Source organism: Arachis ipaensis, chromosome B5 (genome assembly GCF_059453495.1).
Source record: "Arachis ipaensis isolate K30076 ecotype BB chromosome B5, ASM5945349v1, whole genome shotgun sequence".
Lineage (NCBI taxonomy): Eukaryota > Viridiplantae > Streptophyta > Magnoliopsida > Fabales > Fabaceae > Arachis > Arachis ipaensis.
The window spans coordinates 23,120,206-23,141,787 of record NC_142440.1 but is presented as its reverse complement, the minus strand read 5'-3'; the positions used below and the strand labels follow the sequence as shown (position 1 = coordinate 23,141,787).

Below are 21,582 nucleotides of genomic sequence, written 5' to 3'. Positions count from 1 at the left end.
TATATATATATATATATAACAATTCAAGTTTAACTTTCCTTTTTCTTTGATTCCATTTAATGGCTTCGTCCATTCTTTCTAATTTTCTTTCTTTTTCTAGTAAACTTTAATAATAATAATAATAATAATAATAATAATAATAATAATTAATTTAGACTGTAACTATCAATATAGTTTCTAATAGATAATTCAAAATAATAGAATAAGTCATAATTAAATTAATTTTTTTTTTTAATTCAAAGTATAAAATTTAATTTTAAAAATTTTGGTTGTTATATTTATACTAGTGGGAGAAGGAAAAGTCTTCATAATCTAGACGATGTGGGACTAATACATAACATAAAGTTCACTATTTTAAACAATAAAAGAGACAAACACAATTTTTCGATAGGAGAATATCTCGACTCAATATTGGTCATCATTCTACTCAAATAATAAATAGCCCTTTCATGACCTTACTCATCATCCTGAGCTAACATACATCCTATAGTATTCATTGAAGCTGCAATGTATAACTTTAATGGTTCATGAGGACAAACGGTTGCTATTATCAATGCCTTAAACAGATAAACTGTGATCGAATCAAATACTTTTAGATGTTCACTACAAAAAATATCACTTTTAGCGGCCATTTATTTTGTTTTTAGCGGTAATAAAAATAATCGCTAATACATTTATCGATAATTAGACATTAGCCGTCTTATGCTTCGTCGCTAAAAGGTTTTAGTGGCAATTATAACATTTGCCGGTAAAGACCTTTTAATGGCCGCAAAAAGTATATAATTTTTAGTGGCCATTTTTTTGGCAATTTATATAGCCACCAAAAGTAATTTTAAGATTGCAATATTATTCACTTTTAGTAGCCATCACTATTGCCGCCAAAACTCATTTTACCGGCAATTTATATGGCCACTAAAAATAATTCTAAAATTATAATATTATTTACTTTTAGTTGCCATTACTATTGTCGCTAAAATTTTAAGATTTTTTTAATTATACTCACTCTTTTAGAAATAACAACCTATCATTTTTCTAAAATTTCAAATTATTTTTACCAACAATTATTATTATTGTACATAATATAAATATACTAAAATTAATTATTACAAAATAAAATATTTTATTAAATTCAATTAAATATTTATACAAAAATTCTCTTGAAAAGTAATAAAGTATAATACAAATTTAAACAACACAAATACTATAATTCTATGTTACATCAATGATTAGCACATAGTTAATAATCAAAAGTAAACAAATAGAGCCTAGTACAGATGCAATACAATAATTCAGCAGAGAGAATGAAGCAAAGTTCCCAATTTTTAATTAACCAGTATCCAGCACGAACATCATCTTGGACATAGGTACAGAGAACAAATCTGTCAAGCTATAATGGGAACAAGATTTACTTATATACACAGTTGGATGGTAGCTAAGAATTTTCACAGTAAAATTTGGTACCAACCTGTTTATTGATACAAATTTAGCCAAGGCTCATGATATTAGATACATCTCTCCTGATGCATGACGAAAATTACAACCTTAAATGCAAACAGGAAGTGCATACTTCAGGTTTGTCATCATCTCCTTCATCTTCCAACATCTCTCTAGCCACTTCCAATTTTCTATGCTTTCTCGGCAAATTTTTATGCATTGGCTAAAAATCCATCATGCAATTACTGAATAATGCATGGAAACAAGTTTGAATATATATCCTAATAGGTACAATAATAAAAACCACGTTCTTATTATGTGAGACAATAATATATATCAAATTTGAGGAATATCACAACAATGAAACAAGAAATTTTACCTTCGCTGCTTTTGCAGCAACCTTCTTTTTTTATCTCTGTTACAAACCAGGTTCTTTTGGGTGGGAAAAGATCTCTTCCTTATGAGTAATCATGTTTTCAGCCTGCCCATTTCATAAGAGCATGATTATATTTAAATGAAAAATCTTAGGAATGAGAAAATGCAGAGAGTAAATGGAAGGTTCAAAGCCACATAATATAACACTACTATTAGGAAGTACTATTTCTTAAACAATAATGTGAAGTGAACACACAGAATTGTAATCCAAGGCATCCCAGAACTCCAAGTAAATAAAATAATGAATCGCTAATCTATACCTTTGTGGCCCCTATTTCAGCTTTTATTAGGGCTCTTCCTTCCCTGGACCCCAAAAAAAGAAAATTGAGAATTTGAGATGCAAAAATACAGTACAGTAGTTAAAATAAGAGAACCATTAACAATCAAAAACCTCTATTCTTCAAGTATTTTTGCAATTTGATCCTCCAAATTGCCCAATTATATGAGACCATTTATGTATGGATCGCTCTGCTACAATTCGGCTCTTCAGCTTTGAACCAGCTCTCTTTTCCTAATCAATTGAAAACTAGCTTTAACAGAAAGATTATGTCCTTTAGACCAGCATAAAATTTTATTGTAAAATGATGTCAAAGGCAAGACCATTAGACCAGTATGAGATATTGTAACAAGTAACAATTAAGGTAAGCGAAACAAACTGAAGGATGCAAAACAAGAGTTGTAACACATGAAACATGTCAAAATTTTATTCATCAAAAACAGAGTTGACAACAACATGAATCACAGACTCTACCTGGTAAAGATTGCGAGAACATGCATAGTTGATAATTGTTTGAACACCCATGATGTCAAGGCCCTATAGGTAAAATAGGTTGACTGGGGTCAAATATATATCCAAAATTCCAAAGGAAAAAGCTAATAAGTCACTGTGACAACTTTGGATGTTTCTATCTAACTGAAGCAAGTTCACTATCCTTACAATGTGTCCCAATATAAAGGGTACAAACAAAGTAACGGAATGATTAATATTAATGTGGGACTCAAAGACCCAATAAAAGAAAAATGAACTTTAATTGATTCTTAAATGAACAGCCACATCAGTTGCAATCAAAAAGTCAACTTCTTGCTTCCTGAATTGTTCCAAAGCCTACCAAGCATGAGCAAAAAAATCCTAGCATAACACAAATATAAATATTAAGCAAACTTTATTGCCAATTTATTAATTTAAGAAACATACTTCAAGGCGCTGGGCTTGAGTAAGATTTTCATGAAGCTCAGCAGATTTCAGACCAGCTAATCCAAATATAATCTTCAACCTATGTGCAGCTTGCTTTGTTCCAATGTACGTAGAGATGATAGATAATCAACAAGAAGTTAGAGAAAATAAGACTAGCAGAATGAAATCAATGCAAATGAAGGAGCTAGGAAGTATACTTAAATCTAAAAGGTAGGAATAGTAATGTTATAATTACCGTGGCAAAAAATGACTTGAGTCACATGACACAGTCTGACAGAAAAATTGCAGTGCCTTAAATAACCAAAGGAGACTATGATAAGGTTAAAAATCATACCAACCATATATGGCTAAGAATTAGTTGTAATTAATATTTTAATCTTGAAACCAATGCGCACTTGCTTTAGAAACAATCAAAAGACAAATCCCATCACAGCTTTGGTAATCCAATAAAAACAAAACAAGAACATACTAAGCCAAGATTCTGATACATCAAGAATATTATAAGTGGCCTAAGCACTAATTTAATAAGGATATTTTTTATAATAATATAAAAGCATATAAAACCATTAAACTAAACTAAAAGAAGGGCATGTCTGGACAATTTTAAACTAAAGATATAAAAGACACCTTTAGTGAAGCTAATTCCCGCAACCCTTGCTCGACAAAACGTATGCTCTCAATATTTCCTTCCCCTGTAAGGTCCTTCAAGTCACGTTTATTTTCTTCCTCATCTACAATGCGACCTATGTGTAGCAGAAAAAAAATTGAGAGTAGTCAATCACTACAACTAATTGTCGAGAGTTAAATAAGGCAAATGAAAAAAGTTAGAAATAAAAATCACTACAACTAGATATATTTCAGAGCTATCAATTGCAACAAAATGGAAGTTTCTTCTAATACAAAGCTAATACTTTCTAAATATTTTATGAAACAGGAAGATGAAATTGCATTGCATTTTATAAGGGTTCTTCTTCTTTAAGTCTCACTTCTTGAATAAGGGTATTTTTTATGCCCAAAACAACAGCATTTTACTTTGATAATTCCTATAATCCAAACCATGAAACCTATTTACATTACTTAGCATTCATTTACATTACTTAGCATTCACAGGAAATAGAAACCTACAACTTCACACTTCTGTGATTGATATCAAATAAAGTAATGAACACCCCTATACCTCCCTATGTACACCATAATACAATAGAATGATAAAAATTTTGTTTTGCAATTGACTCTAGGCTGCAAAGATTTTGGCCATCAAATGAAATTGCCACAGGCTCATAGATGCAATTTAAGACAAGGGATGTTGCAAATTTATTGGTTGCTCTGCTGTGGCGGGAAGGAACTTATGCGGTGGATTATCATATTTGAAGAAAGCAGAGAAGTGAATGTGGTCGTCCATCATCAGATTAGGATTCTTAATGTTGGAAAAATTAGAAAGAGACCAGAGCACACGATTTCTTTTAATTCTCAAAGTTCTTCACACATCAAATTTCTTTTAATTCTTTGAATAAGAATATAATGCACAACTAAAATTGAATTCTTCCTATAGCATGTCATATAGAGATCATTAAACAAAAGGATAAATTTAGTTCAATTGTTGAACATAAAAGATACATGGAAAACAGTTTACCTTTTCCGCCTTAGAAGCAGCTTTCATAGCATTGCCATATAATTATTCTCTAAGAGATAGCTGACGCTTGAGCTTCCTATCTTTCAAATCCTACAAATTAATATTAAGAGATAATATCCAATTCGGTGTAACAATTCCTAATTTCAAAATCCAGAGTTCAAAATTGTAATGAAATCAAGTTCAGCTAACCCTAACTATTAGATATTATCAAATTTATGCAGAATTCCACATCAAGAGAAGCCCTACCGGCGGCGACGATCTTGTGCGTCTACGTGCAAGAACGGCAGCAGTGCAAGCGGCGGAGATGTGGTGTTGCAACAAGAGCAGCAACGGTGACCGAAAGACCTTGGCAACATAGATCTAAGATGAACAAACAATGACAGAGATGCGGATCTGAAGCAGATTGGATGGAAACAAAGTCCAAGGAGTAGGATGATGGACGGCGGCTATCGGCAATGGTTACAGTGGTGGTGATGGTGGTCGGCGATGGCAATGGTTACGCAAGTTAACCTAGGCCAGTAGCGAAATCAATCTTTCGTTGATGAAGAAAAGAGAGAGCGAGAAAGCGAAGAGAAACAAGGGATGGAAAGGGTTTGGGGAAGCTCGCAGGTGAAAGAGGAAGGCGAGACGCATTATGTAAAAGTGAAATTTTCATTTCTTTCTCTTACAGTGTTTTCAATTTGGATGAGATAAAAAATAAGGTGAGAATAAGATTTTAGCAGCAATAATGACAATAGCCACCATAATAATTTAAAAAAATTAAAATTAAAAGTAAAAAAAAAAGATAATAATTTTTTGAAAATAGTAATAATGGCCACTAAAACATACAGTAATAATGGCAAATATATAATTACCGCAAAAACATAACTTAAATTAAGAAATTAGTGGCCATTATGTTATTGCCACTAAAAATTTGTCGCTAAAACATAATTTTCTTATAGTGGTTCTTCTGTCCAAACATACTGCATTTCATCTTTAAGTTTAACTAAAGATGAGAAAACACGTGTGCATCCAGAAAGATTAGAGATAAAGTGTCGAAGAAAATTAACTTTCCCCAAAAAGGACTATACCTCTTTCTTGGACGTTGGTGGAGGTAACTCCAAGATTGCCTTATCTTTATTCTGATCAATAATCCCTTTCTTTTGGACCACGAATCCTAAAAAATTTCCAACTAAGACTCCAAATGCACACTTCAAAAGATTCATCTTTAAACCCTTTTTGCGCATAGTATCAAACACTTGCCGCAAATGATCGAGATGGTGGTTTATCGACTTTGACTTGACCATTATATCATCGATATATACCTCCATAAATTTTCTGATGGTATTCATAGCATGTTGATACGTCGCACCAACATTCTTTAAAGCAAAAGGCATATAAGTTCCTAATGCCCCAGGACATCGAAAAGAAGTTTTCGAGACATAATTCTTGGCTATAAAAATTTGGTTATATCCTGAATAACTATCTATGAAACTTAGAATTTCATTTCCTGCTGCAGAATCAACTAGCATGTCCACCACAAGCATAAAATATTCATCCTTGGGAATGGCATTATTTAAATCTCAAAAATCAATACATACTCGTAACTTCCCATTCTTCTTCATCAGCGGTACAATATTTGACACCCAATCAACATAGCGAGCTATTTAATGAACTTTGCTTTGATTAATCTTTCAATCTCCTCTTTAATCTTTAGATAAATTTCAGTGCAAAGCGTCTTGGCGCTTGCTTCACTGGCCGAGCAAATGGCTTCAAAGCCAACCGATGTTCTACCAAAGAACGATCGAACCAAGGCATCTCATGATAATCCCAAACAAAACAATCTTTATAGTTAATTAAAAGACTAATTAATTCTTTTCGAAATCGCTCATTGATATTTTTATAAATATAAGTAGGTCTAACATCACTGTTAGATCCTAAGTTATTTTCCTCAAGAGGATCTTGAGACTCAAAACCTCTTTCCATATTATCATCATTGACTGAATATTTTTCGAAACCCAAAAGTTTTAAATCATAAATGCAATCAAAAGATAAATCGATCAACTCATTTGAAGATAAACAAGCTTTATTATTAACCAAATCAACAATCAAATTAATTTCAACATAAAGACCATGAGATATTTTGACAAAAGACTGGTTAATGACATTATTTGCAGGAATGGAAAAAACATTAGAATTTAAACTATGCCTAAATTTGACTTGAGAAATCAAATTTGTACTGGAAATTGAAAAAACAGAATTGAAATCCCTATAGTGACTCAACTTCATCAGAAGAATCACTTCTAACATGAGAAAAACTTTCACCAGAATTGAAATTACTTTAATAATTTTTAAAAAAAATCAAATAATCTGAAATATCTTGACTTTCAGGCATGACAAGAGATTTTCAAACCACCAACCTTTTTAGAGGCACTACTCCCATCCAGTAGGAGGAAAATCGAGCTTTGGATGACGAAGTTTCACGTTAAGTCCTTCTGAAGTTAGAAAGCAGTCTTCACAATTATAAGAATTAAGCACACTGTCGACATAAAGAGGTTTCAGTTTCTGATTATACACCATGAAATCAACATATAACTGTTTGACATATAAGCTCGAATCCGCTTTAACTACTTCAGATTTTCCTTCATCAGTCCAAAGAAGAATACTCTGATACACGATCGAAGGTACAGCTCCAATACCGTGAATCCAGTCTCGTCACAGTAGTGCATTATAACTGGTCTTTGATGACACCACAACAAAAATAGTATTTCGATGTGAGGATCCCACTTGCACTTGAAGGGTCACTAACCCTTTTGCATGAGTTAATACACCGTTATAATCAGTTACTGAAATGTTAATGGGAACCAAATCATCAAAATATTTTCCCACTTTTGTCAACATCCTTTCTGGCAGCAAACTGATCACTACCCCTCCATCGACCAGAACTTTGTTAACACAAATACCACTCATAAAAGCAGTGACATGTAACGGTCGAAGATGTGACTTTTGTTTTTCAGTGAGATTTTGAAAGCATCTCAATTCATCCTTTGGCCGAATGAACGCAAATGCCTCTTCGTCATCTACATCATAATCTTCATTTGGGTTTCCTTCATATTCACCCAAATATTCAGTTGGTATAATCAAAATGGTGCTTACCATCTCTTCATCACCCTCTTCAAAATACTCTCCGTCTAGATTGACATCTTTTTCTTTGTTATCGATTGGGCTACAGCAACAGCCTTACCTTTTTCGAACTTAGCTGGTGATGGGATTTCCTTAGGAACCATTTCCCCATCAGACGGGAAAAATACTCATGAAAGAACAGAAGGGGTTGCCCGCTTGCCTTTGTTATTCAATGGCTCTCTTTATCTCATTTGACGTCCATTCCTCCCTCCTCGATTTCCTCTGGCTCGTCCTCGAGGATATGGATAGTGGCCACAATGAAAACCTCGATGACCCCTCTGAGGATTATACCTATATCATGCATCTCAATTATGAAACTCTTGACAATTTCGAATCTATTGCACACCCAGAACTTGAGAACAATTCATTGGAGGAGGAAAATTCCTTTGAGGGACACCAGAACTTTGTCCCTGCTGCCTTCAAGGAGGTTGTCTTTGTTGAACTTGTTCTTCCTTATGAGCTAACTCCTTTTTCATTCTCTCTTTTTTGAAAATTGTTGTAGCATCAGCATCAAATACATCATTACATCGAGGACATAAAGACACATCTCGATCCTTTAAATTTTGCTGCATCAAAAATTCCAACAATCCTTCACCAACACTAGGATACACTGATCGGACATTAGTTTCGAAGTTCCCCAAAACAGTATCGAACTCATAGGAAAAACCAACCATATTAACCCCTAGAAAAAGTTTCGCAAAATTTGCACCAACATCGAAAGGATCAGAATCAACCTTCATGTCCTTTTTGCTATCATCAAACCTCAACCTCCCTTCCATAATCGCTTCTTGAATCAAGTCCCTGAAACGGATACAATTATTAGTTGAATGGCTAGTTGCTTGATATCTCTCACTACACTGATTAATTCTCATTCGTGCCAATACATATTTTGGTCTCGATGAACAATTCGAAGATTATCTCTTTCAAAATGCATATTATTTTTCATATTTTTAGGCATCCCATCCTCCTGATTCATTTGTAAATTTTGATCTCCTTCATTATAATTCGAGCAATTCTCTCTACTTGCCTAGCAAGGTGCTCAAATTTCAATTATTGATCAGCCATCATAGGATTCAAAATTGTAGTCATCTGTTAGGTCAATAAATTGACCAAATCATGATGACTTTCATCAACATGTTGTCGAAAAACAACCATCAAACTAGAAGCATTCGATGTAGAACCCAATTGATAATTCCGAGAAAACTCAGAATACAATGGAGGCCCTGTGTTACCACCAAAACTTGATGAATTTCCAAATCTAACTGGAGGAGCATACCCAGGTGGAGTATAACCTGGAAGAAAGCCATAAGGAGGCCAACCAGCAGTTACTGACGGTTGCATTACAACAATCCGTGGACGTAGATTTTGTCCACTATTCCCAATTGGGGGATTAGTAACTGTTACATTCTTCCCAATTGTACTATTTTCAACATGTGACGATGTCTCCATCAGAATTGGTGCAACCACAGCAACATTATCGTTTATAAATAATTCCACATTAGTATTAGAAACTTCTTTTGCCATTCAAATAATCTTGCTACTTCTAAGTTGCATGCACTAGATCATTTCAAAACACTTTTTAACACACTTATTTTTAAAAACTGTCCCATCGGACATGCCAATTTATTTTATCAATTTTTAGTAAATCGAAACAGTTCGATATCTAATGATTTGGGAGCAAAACTTACTCGTTTTGCGAGTACCAATTTTCGAAAGTGCATCAAAGGTTTTTCGATTGAACAAAACAATAAAAGAAAATCTGAAAGAAAAGCAAAGTAAACTTGAAAGTAAAATGACTGAAATTGAAATAAATGGCATTGAATTTAAATAAAGCAGTAAATTGCCTCTGACAAGATCAAAGGACTTCGAAATAAAAAATAAAGTGCTTAATCTTAAAAGAAAATGGAAAAAGTAAACTTGTTGGAAAGGTAAATTTCCAAGAAAGTAAAGATAACGAGAAATTTAAATGAAAAGTAAAGATAGTGGAAGGAAGTCAGGTACACTACAAAAAAGAAAGTTCTAAGCAGACTCAGAAATTCGCTGGGGATGTGAGTGAGCAAGAATATTTTCTAACAAGAAATTTCAACCCTTTTTTCTTTGATCTTTCACCTATTTATAGAAATATTTAATCAATCAGCTTCAAATGTAACTCCCACGTGCATTGATTTTTGAGTAACCATTCCTACTCTTTTGTATAACGTAGGTAACTACCATTAATCAACTCTGTTTGTTCTTCTTCTTCGATCATGCTCCTCGATTGAATTCTACCTCTTTTCCTCGATGATTTTTTTTTCAATAAAGATTACATTCTTCAAAATAATGTTTATCAAAACTTAACCTCGATAGCTTTGAAATTATATTTTCCGACCAACAGCCCTAAATATTCAACACTCCACAAGATACCAAAAATAATTAGGATTGATTAGTTGAGTGGTTGATGTTGGAATATCTGTTAAAGAGAGATATAAAATTATATAGAGTGTTATTTTAGTTTTTAAGGTTTCAATTAAGTTTTAATTTTTTTAATATTTTAAATATTTTATTTTATTTTAAATATATTTTTTTAATTATTATCCTTTCATTTCTCTTATTTTTTAATTGTTATTTTTACTTTTAAATTATTACCTAAGTACGGACACTTTGCTGAGTTGTTGTGTTTGTGTGTTGGATACATTTAAGACACGATACTCGTTTGACATGCGTGTCTGCTTTATCCAACCGTGTCTTAATAAAAAATAAAAAATAAAAAATTATACTCTAGACACGCTTAGATACATCTAAATACCATCACGTATGAGCGTGTCCAACCTTATTCTTAACATGTAATCTTGAAATAAATTTAGAAATAGTATATATTATTATTTATTAAAACAAAAAAATATTTTAAATACTTTATATAATTAAAATAAGATATTAAAAATAATTAAAAAATTAATTTATATTTAATATCAATAAAATAACAAAATATCATTATAATTTATTTAAAACATACTTTATATTTTATATATATGCGTGTCCTCATGTCTTATAAGATTTTAAAATTCGTGTGTCGTGTCGTATCTCATATTTATATCAGTATCCGTGCATCATAGAAATTACCGTTATAACTCTACAGTTGTATTTTGCTATTACCTTAAAAAAATCATAACAAAAAAATATTTAAAAAAAAAATAACCAAAAGACTAAATTAAGATGAAATAAAACATTTACAATAAAAAATAATCACAAAAAAATAAAAAGCATTTACAATAAAAATAAAACGTTTCAATCCTTGAAATTGAATGGTTATCTTCCAATAAATACGCCGCTGAAAACTTGGCTATCTCCTCCGAGCGATGCTTCCCACTCGATGGATGTCATAACTATCTGTGACAACGCGCCAACTATCTCCTTCATTTCAGGCCTCTCCATTGGTTCCTCCCTCATGCACCACTCTGCTATTTCTCCCATCTTCATTCGTATCCAACCAAACACCATTTCTTATTATTGCATCACATTTTAGCTTCAATAATATTAATAATAATACAAAAAGACTTGAATCTGACCTTGTAGATACCGTCTATAGGATAGTTATGTTGAAGATTCATATCTGTAACATTTTCTAAAGCAGTGACGGGATCATTATCTTGGAATATTTTCTTAACCTGAATCAATCTCATGGAAAGAAAAAATATATATAATCAGCATCAGTTAGTCATAGTTTGATTCTGAGAAAAGAGTGTAAGTAATGTAGAAAAGAGTTTGGCATACAAGTGAAATAAGAGATTCCATTTGATTGGGTTTTTGGCTGTCACGAAATAGCGCACGTTTTCCTGTTATCAGCTCTGATAGAACTACTCCAAATGCAAACACATCCGTTTTTATGGTCACTTGTAATTCTTTCACAGATCTTAATGGGATCAACACACAAAAAAAGTGTAACAATGTGTTAGTAAGAAACAAAGAAAAATATTCTTCTCAACATCCAATTGATATCATACTATATGTTAACAACATCCACTCCACCAAATTTTGATTATTGGAGTGTGGTATTGTGGTATTCATAAATGATTAATATCTAAATTTTTGTCTTTTAATTTGAATCTTAAATGACAAATAGACTAATGCATCCTGTCTTGTTATGTCTCATGTCGTCTTATCTTAGTCTAACTATGTCTATAGATTTTTTTTAATAGGACATAAATTGAATTCTTTATTTAAAAAAGAAAAAGAAAAGCGGTGTCCTGACGAGTTTTTTTTACAAATTAAGTGGGACTGATTAGGTGGATATATTTTAAAACGAATATTAAGAGAATATAAATTTTTTTATAATTATTTTTTATTATTTTATTGTTATTTAAAATATGAGTCCTAACTTTTTTAATTTCTCTTTCATCCCATAAAAAAAATCTGTAAACTCACATATTTACCATATAATTTCATCATTTTAAAAAGGTAGGTTTATTTTTTAGTTCGGCCCACCTTTTATGGTTGATTAAACAGGTCAGTGCCACAGACTTGGGTTTGTTTACTGGTGAAAATTTATGTGCAGTCGACTTCACGTGAAGTTGATAGCTGAGAGCCGTTAGATGATTTAACTGATTTGACTAAATTTTCATCTAATGACTCTCAACTATCAACTTCACGTGAAGTCGAATGCACTTAAGTTTTCACCTTGTTTACCATCTTTATATAACCATTCGGAGAAAGAAATTGAAAAACGTAACTTACTCAGGTGGAAGGTAGCCTGGTGTTCCAACAAGCCTTGTTGCAATGAATTCTTCATCATTTGTCCGTTCCACCAGTTTTGCAAGGCCAAAATCTGCTACCTAATTAATAATAAGTATATATCGAATTAAATTAAAGCAGCAACCAAGAGTAGTAGATTAGTCATATGAATGAATTGAAGCACATACACTACCTTGGCTCTGAGTTTCTGATCAAGAAGAATGTTAGTAGTCTTTATATCACGGTGAACATATTGTGCTTTTGTGTAATCATGTATGTATTCAATTCCTTTTGCTGCATCCAATGCAATCTGAGTCCTAGCACACCAAGATAGAGCCTGATGTCCTTTAAGTAAAGGATCATGAAGATGATCACTCAGAGATCCATTTGCAACATACTCATACACCAAATAAAGGTGGTCATCTCCACTTGCATACCCTAACAACTCCACCTTATATATATGAAACAAACTGGTTATTATATCCATAATTAATAATCAAGCAAAATATCAAGGCCTATTAGCTCAGTTGGTTAGAGCGTCGTGCTAATAACGCGAAGGTCGCAGGTTCGAGACCTGCATGGGCCAAATATATTATTTTGTAGCCAAAACTTCTTTAATTAAATATGTACTTACAAACTTACAATGTTTATGTGATGGATCTTACATAAGGCCTTGAGTATTTTTAATTAAATATGTACTTACAAACTTACAATGTTTATGTGATGGATCTTACATAAGGCCTTGAGTATTTTGTAGCCAAAACTTCTTTAATTAAATATGTACTTACAATGTTTATGTGATGGATCTTACATAAGGCCTTGAGTTCTGCGAAGAACTCCTTGGATTTATTGGACTTCATCTTCTTCACAGCAACCTCCTGATGATAATGAATTAATAATTTATGTTTAAAACAATTTATTCTACTTGCATTTTTCCATTGAAGAATAGTAATCAAGATACATAAGGTGTATGCGATTTTCATGTACCTTGTGGCCTAACATTCCAAAATATACACTGCCATATCCACCAACCCCAATTCTTCTGTTTTCATCGAAGTTATTTGTGGCATCTTCTATCTCCTCAATTGAGTAAATTACTGGTCTTTCTGACTCAAATGATGTAGCATCTGCACCAACATTTACTATCAATAAAACAAGCTCTTTAATTTCTACCTGTTATTGGAGACTCGAAAACTTTATATTCTATATGTTGAAGTAAGCTAATACCTTGCATGTATTCTTTATGAATGTCAGAGTTCTTTTTGGAAATTGATCTTTTAGTGACACTTTTTGGATTATTTGTGGCGGATGCTGCGGTATCCCTATTTCTCCTGAGAATGAGAAAGATGACGGCAATCACTGAAAGTAATGTCACACTCACTAAGACCCCAATGATTATCTGCCACTTTGGTTTCTTTTCTGCCAAAAAGCAATAAGATGGAAGATACATATACTCATTGTTCATTGCTGATGAAGTTAGTTTAAATAGATGATTGAGTAAATGCAAGCAAAATGGACCTTTAACATTTTGTATTAGAAATAGTGTCTAGTGCATTTTAGATTGGTTAGGAGTAAAACGTTCAATTAGAGAAAAACAGATAGATATATATGTTAGTCAATTAGTATGGGTTATCAATTTTGTATAACAAAAAAGAGAAAGTTTAGGGGTAGTATTTTTATTAAAATTTGGCCGGTATTTGACTAGTATTTAGTCAATTAGTTAATGACTACAAATCACAAAATTTAAATACTCCTCTAAAAAAATATTGAAAAATTAAAATTTAGTTATTAATGAATGCTTCTTCGAAAAAAAAAAAAAACCCTTGATTGTAAAGCAAAAATTACAAACTACATAACAGAACTTCCCTTGATTCATTAATTACTTAAGATTTTAAGAATATGTATATAACGTAAAGAACTCAAGTAAAAAATTTTACATTTTGATAGAAAAAAAAAAGTTTAAGTAGGTTTTACATTTATCATACTTCTAAACTCCATGAGTTTACATATATAATTAAAAATTGAACTCAGATTCTATAGTTTTTTTTTCTTTTGTATTTTATTAAAAACAATTTTGGGTAGTACATAGAATTTTCTATTATATATATTAGTAAAGAAATATATTATATCTGGATAAAAAAAAAATACTAAAGTAGATTCAAATTATTTAGAACTAATAAATGGATTAAATTTTGTATATTGGCCGATAACGATAAGCCTTAATTAGAATAATAAGTATATAATTGGAAATTTGATTATATAGATGTATATTAAAATTGACTATCAATATTAATTATTAGTGTAAAATATATATTAAAATATAAAATATATATTAAAAATAAATTATATTATACATGTATTCATATATAAATATAATGGTAAGTGATATTAATGACTAATTTTTATATATATTTAATATTTTTGTTGAAAAATTAAAAATATTATGTATATATTAAAATTCTACCAAATCAATCATTATATAATTGTATAATTTATGTAGTATTTAATTTTTTTTAATGTGTATTTTATATTTTAAATATTTTATAAAATAATTAATTTAATGACTAATTTTTTATATGTAATTAGCATTTTTGTTCACCTATATATGGGACTTAAAAGTTGTTGCACATAAAACACAAGCATAAAAATCGAATAAATAATGGAAAGTCAAACTCATAATCACCTTTTGTTGGAGGCAGTGGAATTCCATTAAAATGGCTAGGAACAAACAAAACCCAACCCACATCTATGTATGATGGGTTCTGATCCAAAAGATGATTCACACTCTCCATCTCAGCAACCGTAGAATTCAAAAGCTTAGCTATTTCAGATGAGGTATCATTTCTTTGAACCGTGTAAGTCACAACAATTTGTGACTCAATTTCTGAACACCCACAAGGAATATGAATACTCAGTTTCTGACCCGGGTACAAAACACCATTTATAAGCATCGCTTGACCACTGTAAACAAAGTTATTAATGTCATAGAAATTATCATTTGGCTTCACAGTGTAGGTTGTGTCATAGTAATAACCGGTGAGGTTGTTGTTGTTTCTGCATGAACAAGGCACTGTTATGAGGTGGTCTTGTCTTGTGCCACGTGTGATTGGTCTGATTTGGGAGGAGTTTGTGTAATTGGAAGATATGTAATGTTGTATGGTTTGGTCATCATCATTATCACCGTAGGTTATGTGGTAGAGTGAGGCATTGCATGTTTTTATGTTTGTGGAGCACTTGAAAGGTTCCAAAATTGTTTCTTTCATTGAAACTTTCGATGAGAACACACTAGTTGTGGTAAGAACAAATGCAAATGATGCCACAAAGGTAAGCAGAAGAGGGAGTTGATGAGTAAAAGAAGCCATGGTGTTCTTCATCATGAGAGAGATTACTAACTAATCTGTCAACTAGTGAAGGAATTAATAAAGAGAGAGAACAAAGTGAGTAGGGTTAATTAGAGCAAGTTAAGGAGCTTTTGAAGTAAAATATATATATTTCTATTATTTTTTATTTTTCAGTAATGCTATTGGACAATAAATATTATTATTTTAATTTAATGCTTGGCTAGCAATAATTTATATTTATATTTATAAAAATTTACACACTGAAATATATTATTTATTTTTATAGTTACCAAAATTTATATACATAATAATATAATTTGTAATTATATTTATCAAAATTTATACACATAAATTAATATAAAAAATAATTTAATATTAGTATTCGTTAAATGCTGGTCAAAATTAATAAAAAAATTTTGATTTTAAAATTTTTTGATAATTTTTTTATGGTACAATTTTTTTTTTTTTATCAATTACTTTTCATAGTAAAAATAAAAAGTACAAAACTATATATCCAAAATATAACATTTTTCTTTAAAACATCCTTATTAACCTAGATTCCTTTGTTATCATATCTTTGTTGCTTCTTTGAAGAAACGAAGAAATATCTCAACTCGATCACCTAGTAAAAATTTGGAATATTGTGTATAGAAGTCGGTTTAACAATGCAAATTTTTATTTTTTAATAGACAATTAGTAAATATTATTAAATATGTACATACCTTAATCTTGATTGAGTTAGTTATATTAATACTAAATTCAACTTAAACTTCTGAATTTAAAAAGAATTAATTAAAAAATTTATCCATAATAACATTCTTCTAGATAATTAAAAAGCCTTTTAATTTAAGTAAAATACACACATCATATCTATTATTTATGTTTCAAGTACTAGCTAGCCCAATAATAGAAATTGTTAAGCAAGAACGGATGTAGATTTTTTGCTTTTACTTTTGGAAGAGACGTTTGATTAAAAGAATACATGTGATCCTTTTTCTCTTAATAAAGTATCAACACAGCATGGACTTAAAATAATTATAATTATAATATGATGTATGATATGATTGTGACACAATTTTTTCTGTTCATATATATGTGTCTGTTAGCGTTAGGGAAGTGGGATTCAACACTGTGGGACCCCCGACGGCAATACTGATCGAATCATATGAAGTTGAAGACTTGAAGCCATAGGCTATATTCCAAACCAATAAAGGCTGAAGTTGCTTATGTTTACATTAAATATTGGTTTATTATCTCTCATTGTACCTTGTTAAATAATGCCACTTGATTCTTAGATGTGCTAATAAACACACTATCACTCGCCACAAAAGTTAAGATATTAGTAATCGAACCTTTATTTCTTTTGGTTTTTTTTTTCATAAATCAATATATAAGAAAGATATATAGTAAAATTACTAAAATCTAATATTAGTAGGTTGACTATCGAAGGTGTAGACAAATTATTATTTTATATTTGAACTAATATTAACTTTATAATTTGATATTATTATAATTAAATAGATGTAATTCAATTATGAAAACGGATTTTTTCAAATAAACAAATTAAATATTTTATTTACTTCCATATGTAATTTGGAAATATTTATCAATTTATATCATCAATTTTGTTATACATCTAATGTTTTTGACAAACAAATCCAATTAATTTGGTTCAAACTCAACAAAAATAAGTTTTATTTGAGAGCGTAAATACACACTCTAACTATTCCTACTAATGTAAATATTTGTATCGAGCGTTCATTCTTTTTCTTTATGTATTTTTTTTTATTATTGTTCTTTTATTGCTGCTATTGTTGCTGTATTTTTTCTTTTCTTCCTCTTTCTAGTGATTTTGCAGCATTATGTATTTTTTCTACTTCTTTGTTTGATTTTTTTATTTTTATTTTTGTTAAGATGGTAAAATTAGAAGAATTATGAAAAAGTAAAACAAAAAAGAAGAAGATGAAAAAGAAAAAGAAGATGATGATAATAAAGAAGAAGAAGAGTTTTTAGTTATGCAGAATATATCAGAAAATAGCATTGAAACTTTTTAATCGTGAAATAGAAATTTCTCGATTTTTACACAGAAATTTCTTAACTGTGACATAAGTTTTTATTAAGAGGATAAAACAAGAATTATGAGAATGCGAAACAAGAAATTTTGAACTATGCAGAAAAATAACACTAAAATTTCTTAATTTTGACACAAAAAATTTGCTACAAAAATACAGAAATATCTTCTTTAATGCTGTATTTTTTCTTCTTATATTATTATTCTTCTTTCTATCTTTTTTTTTCTGTTGTTCTTACTTCCTCTTTTAGAAGCATTGCTTTTTATATTAGAGTTGAATGAACATGTCTGTATTACAATCTTATTTAGTTGAATAAATGTAGGTTCATACTTATTGAATTTAATTCTTGTCAAAAATAAAAATAGCATAGACATTTGTTTAAAGTGACACCAGAATTTAAATACAGTGATACAGAATATAGAAAGTAAATTACGTACTAAAAGAACACATTAACTCTGAAAGGTATCAGTGCTAAATTGAATGAGAGGAATGAATAGTGGTGAAATAGAGAACAAGAAGAAGAGAATTAAAGAAGAAGAGAAAATGGTTTTACTGATTTAGTAAAGGTGAATTGAACTATTACAGTGACTCTATAACTAACAGCTAGAAGTATATATATTGAGCCTAATGACAGCTAGCTTATAACTAATTTAATAGAGAGAGAGAGAGAGAGAGAGAGAGAGAGAGAGAGAGAGAGAGAGAGAGAGAGAAAACTAACTCTGCTGACTTAGCTACTTAGCTTAACTAATTTAATTTAGCTTAACCATTACTCTATCATGCACCTGCTATCTGACTCTATTGTATAGCTTAACATTTACTCTATCATGCACTCTACTACTAAGGCCTTTAAGCTTTCTCTGCAATTCTATAGAATGCTTTCATTACTAGACATGTTTAGCTCATGAATTGTTTCTACCGCTCTTTCAGTAGTGGCATTGCATGACAAATTTGGCTCAACATTTAGCCTTGTCCTAACATTATCAAATGATCCAGAAGTAATTTCTTTTGTAAGAATGTCTGCCAACTGAACATATCCCGGAACATGACTGACTTGCACTACTTTCTTTGTGACATAATTCCTTACAAAATTAATATCAGTTTCAAAGTGTTTAGACTTTGAATGTAGAATGGAGTTGGCTACTAAAAGTATAGCACTCAGGTTATCACAGTATATGGTAAGAGTAGAGGCTATGACCTTTAACTTGCTTAGTAGATTCTTAATCCAAATTAGTTATGCAACTAGATCCGTCATAGCTCTATATTCAGCCTCTGTGCTTGACATAGCTACCACAGACTGCTTTTTATACGACCAAGAGACCAAATTCCTTCCTAAGAAAACACACATACCACTAGTCGACTTTCTGTCATCAAGGTGTCCCCCTCAGTCTGAATCATAGTAGGCAGTGATATTCAAAGAGTCATTTCTATAGAGATGTAAATCATATTTGATAGCGCCACTTATATACCTGAGGATTCTTTTTACTAGTTTTCAATGAGACTCTAACAGGTCCTGCATGAACTGAGAGATTTTGCTCACAGCATAAGCGAGCTCTGGCCTTGTAACTGTGGGATACTGAAGACTTCCTACCACTAAGCGATAAAGTGCTGGTTCATCAAACATGTCACCACCAAACTGAGAGATTTTTAGTGATGATTGGAGAGGTATTTTACAAGGTTTGCAACCTATCATACCTGCCTTACCCAATAAATCATTGACATATTTTTCTTGGTTGAGTAATAGTCCTCCACCATTGGTCTTGCTAACTTGAATGCCTAGAAAGTAATGAAGGTCTCCCCTATCTTTGAGTGCAAACTTGCAATTCAACTGATTCACCACATCAGTCATAGCACTGGTTAAGCTTCCAATGATGATCACATCATCTACATATACTAGAACAAAGGTGGTGACATTGGCATCAAATTTGGTGAAGACTGAAACATCAGAGGCTGTGGCAGAGAATCCAAATTGATGCAGAGCTGTAGACAGCTTATGATACCAAGCCCTCAAAGCCTGTTTCAAACCATACAACGCCTTGGTAAGTTTGCAGACTAATTTTTCATCACCTTGTACATAGCCCTGTAGATGTTGTATATATTACATCCTCAAGTAACTCTCCATGCAAAAACACATTATTTACATGCAATTGTCTAATTGACCGATTGTTTGCTAATGCAAGTGTCAAGACTAACCTGATTAAATTGGTTTCACTACCGGATTGTAGGTTTTGATAAAATCAAACCCAGGTCTCTAAGAGAAGTCTTGGGCAACCAGCCTAGCCTTGTACTTCTGGAGTGTTCCATCAGAGTTGTTTCTTTAATTTCTAATACATAGCTACTGGTAGAACTTTCAATTTTAATGCTACTTAGTTTGTTCTTTAATTGCAGAATTCTTGTTCTAATTTGTTATGCAAAGTGACTTTCTAACCTTCTACATACCTGATATGTGTACAGGCAACCTACCATTCAAGTAAGGCTTGGTCACTGACGCTAATAACCAAGATTTGAGCAGAGCATCTTACCGCTTTCACCTCACAAATTTCGGATTCTTTTATCCTAAAGCTGTGTACTGAGCTAGAATATCTTCTCCTGTGATGTGTGCTAATAGATTATGTCCTTCGATTGTCGATTTCGCTTGATCTTTCCATTAGAGAAAATTGTCTTCATCAAGTTTCATCAAAATTGATGAGGACGTGAAGTTAGGTTGGTGCTGAACATGAGCTTCAGCTATCCCTAAGTTTACCTTTATGATTATTGAACGAACTACAACTCTAATACCATGAAAAGTATCAGTGCTAAACTAAACTAGAGGAACGAAGAGTGGTGAAATAGAGAACAAGAAGAGAGAATTGAAGAAGAAGAAAGAAGAGTTTACACTAACAGCTAGCTTGTAACTAATCTAACTAAGAAAAAGAGTGTGTAACTAATTCAATTTAGCTTAATCATTACTCTATCATACACTCTGCTATCTGACTCCATTGTATAGATCAGACTCTATAAATGAAATAAGACAACACCGACACTAGAAGTTCAGTAACATGATAAAAAAAATTGAATCTTTCTATAAAATATTACGCATTCAATGAATTGAATGCTTATCTCATATATAAAATTACACATAAAAATATCTAAAAAATAACACTGAAATATCTTCACTCTTACACCAAAATTTTAACTAAATGATGTGATAATAGAACTAAAAACTTATTTTATGGAGACTTGAGTTGCAGATTCACAAATTTTAATAGAAAAGAAAATAAGTAAAAAAATTCGTAGATAACACAGTAAAATTAAGTAGAAAAAATGTTAAAATTTGAAAGAAAATGAACAATGACATTTATATATAAGAAGAGGACGACGTATCTGATATATAAAACACATAAATTTTTAAAAAATAATACCGAATTCACTCTAAGACCAAAATTTCTAACTAACTGATGTAATGAAAGTAAGAATTTATTTCATGAAGACTTGAGTTGCAAACTTACAAATTTTGATAGAAAATAAAATAAGTAAAAAATTTGTAGATAACACAACGAAATTAACCAGAACAAAAAAAAATTTAAAAAAGAATGAACAATGTTATTTACATATAAGAAGAAAACA

At 31.1% G+C, this 21,582-nt stretch overlaps 1 protein-coding gene and 1 non-coding gene across 2 annotated transcripts; one reads left to right on the top strand and one right to left on the bottom strand.

Moving 5' to 3' along the window:
• Window positions 1-11,030: 11,030 nt before the first annotated feature.
• On the bottom strand, window positions 11,031-16,011 carry LOC107643320 (lysM domain receptor-like kinase 3). Its single transcript, XM_016346934.3, has 9 exons — window positions 15,250-16,011; window positions 13,794-13,985; window positions 13,554-13,693; window positions 13,355-13,444; window positions 12,760-13,017; window positions 12,570-12,667; window positions 11,610-11,748; window positions 11,405-11,503; window positions 11,031-11,309 (listed from the first exon to the last, which is right to left on the bottom strand). Exons 1-9 carry the CDS (start codon window positions 15,941-15,943, stop codon window positions 11,145-11,147), a joined length of 1,875 nt encoding a protein of 624 aa, XP_016202420.2. The 5' UTR covers window positions 15,944-16,011; the 3' UTR covers window positions 11,031-11,144.
• TRNAI-AAU (transfer RNA isoleucine (anticodon AAU)) lies at window positions 13,079-13,152 on the top strand. The gene has a single exon. It is a non-coding gene; the product is annotated as a tRNA-Ile (tRNA).
• Window positions 16,012-21,582: the final 5,571 nt, after the last annotated feature.

What these genes read in the sequence shown, in the direction of transcription:
- LOC107643320 (XM_016346934.3), bottom strand. Translation starts at nt 15,943, where the DNA reads ATGATGAAGAACACCATGGCTTCTTTTACTCATCAACTCCCTCTTCTG. An exon ending in TCATAAAGAATACATGCAAG is followed by an intron (nt 13,694 to 13,793) that starts GTATTAGCTTAC and finishes ATGTTGGTGCAG; the next exon opens with ATGCTACATCATTTGAGTCA. An exon ending in TTGGAATGTTAGGCCACAAG is followed by an intron (nt 13,445 to 13,553) that starts GTACATGAAAAT and finishes CATTATCATCAG; the next exon opens with GAGGTTGCTGTGAAGAAGAT.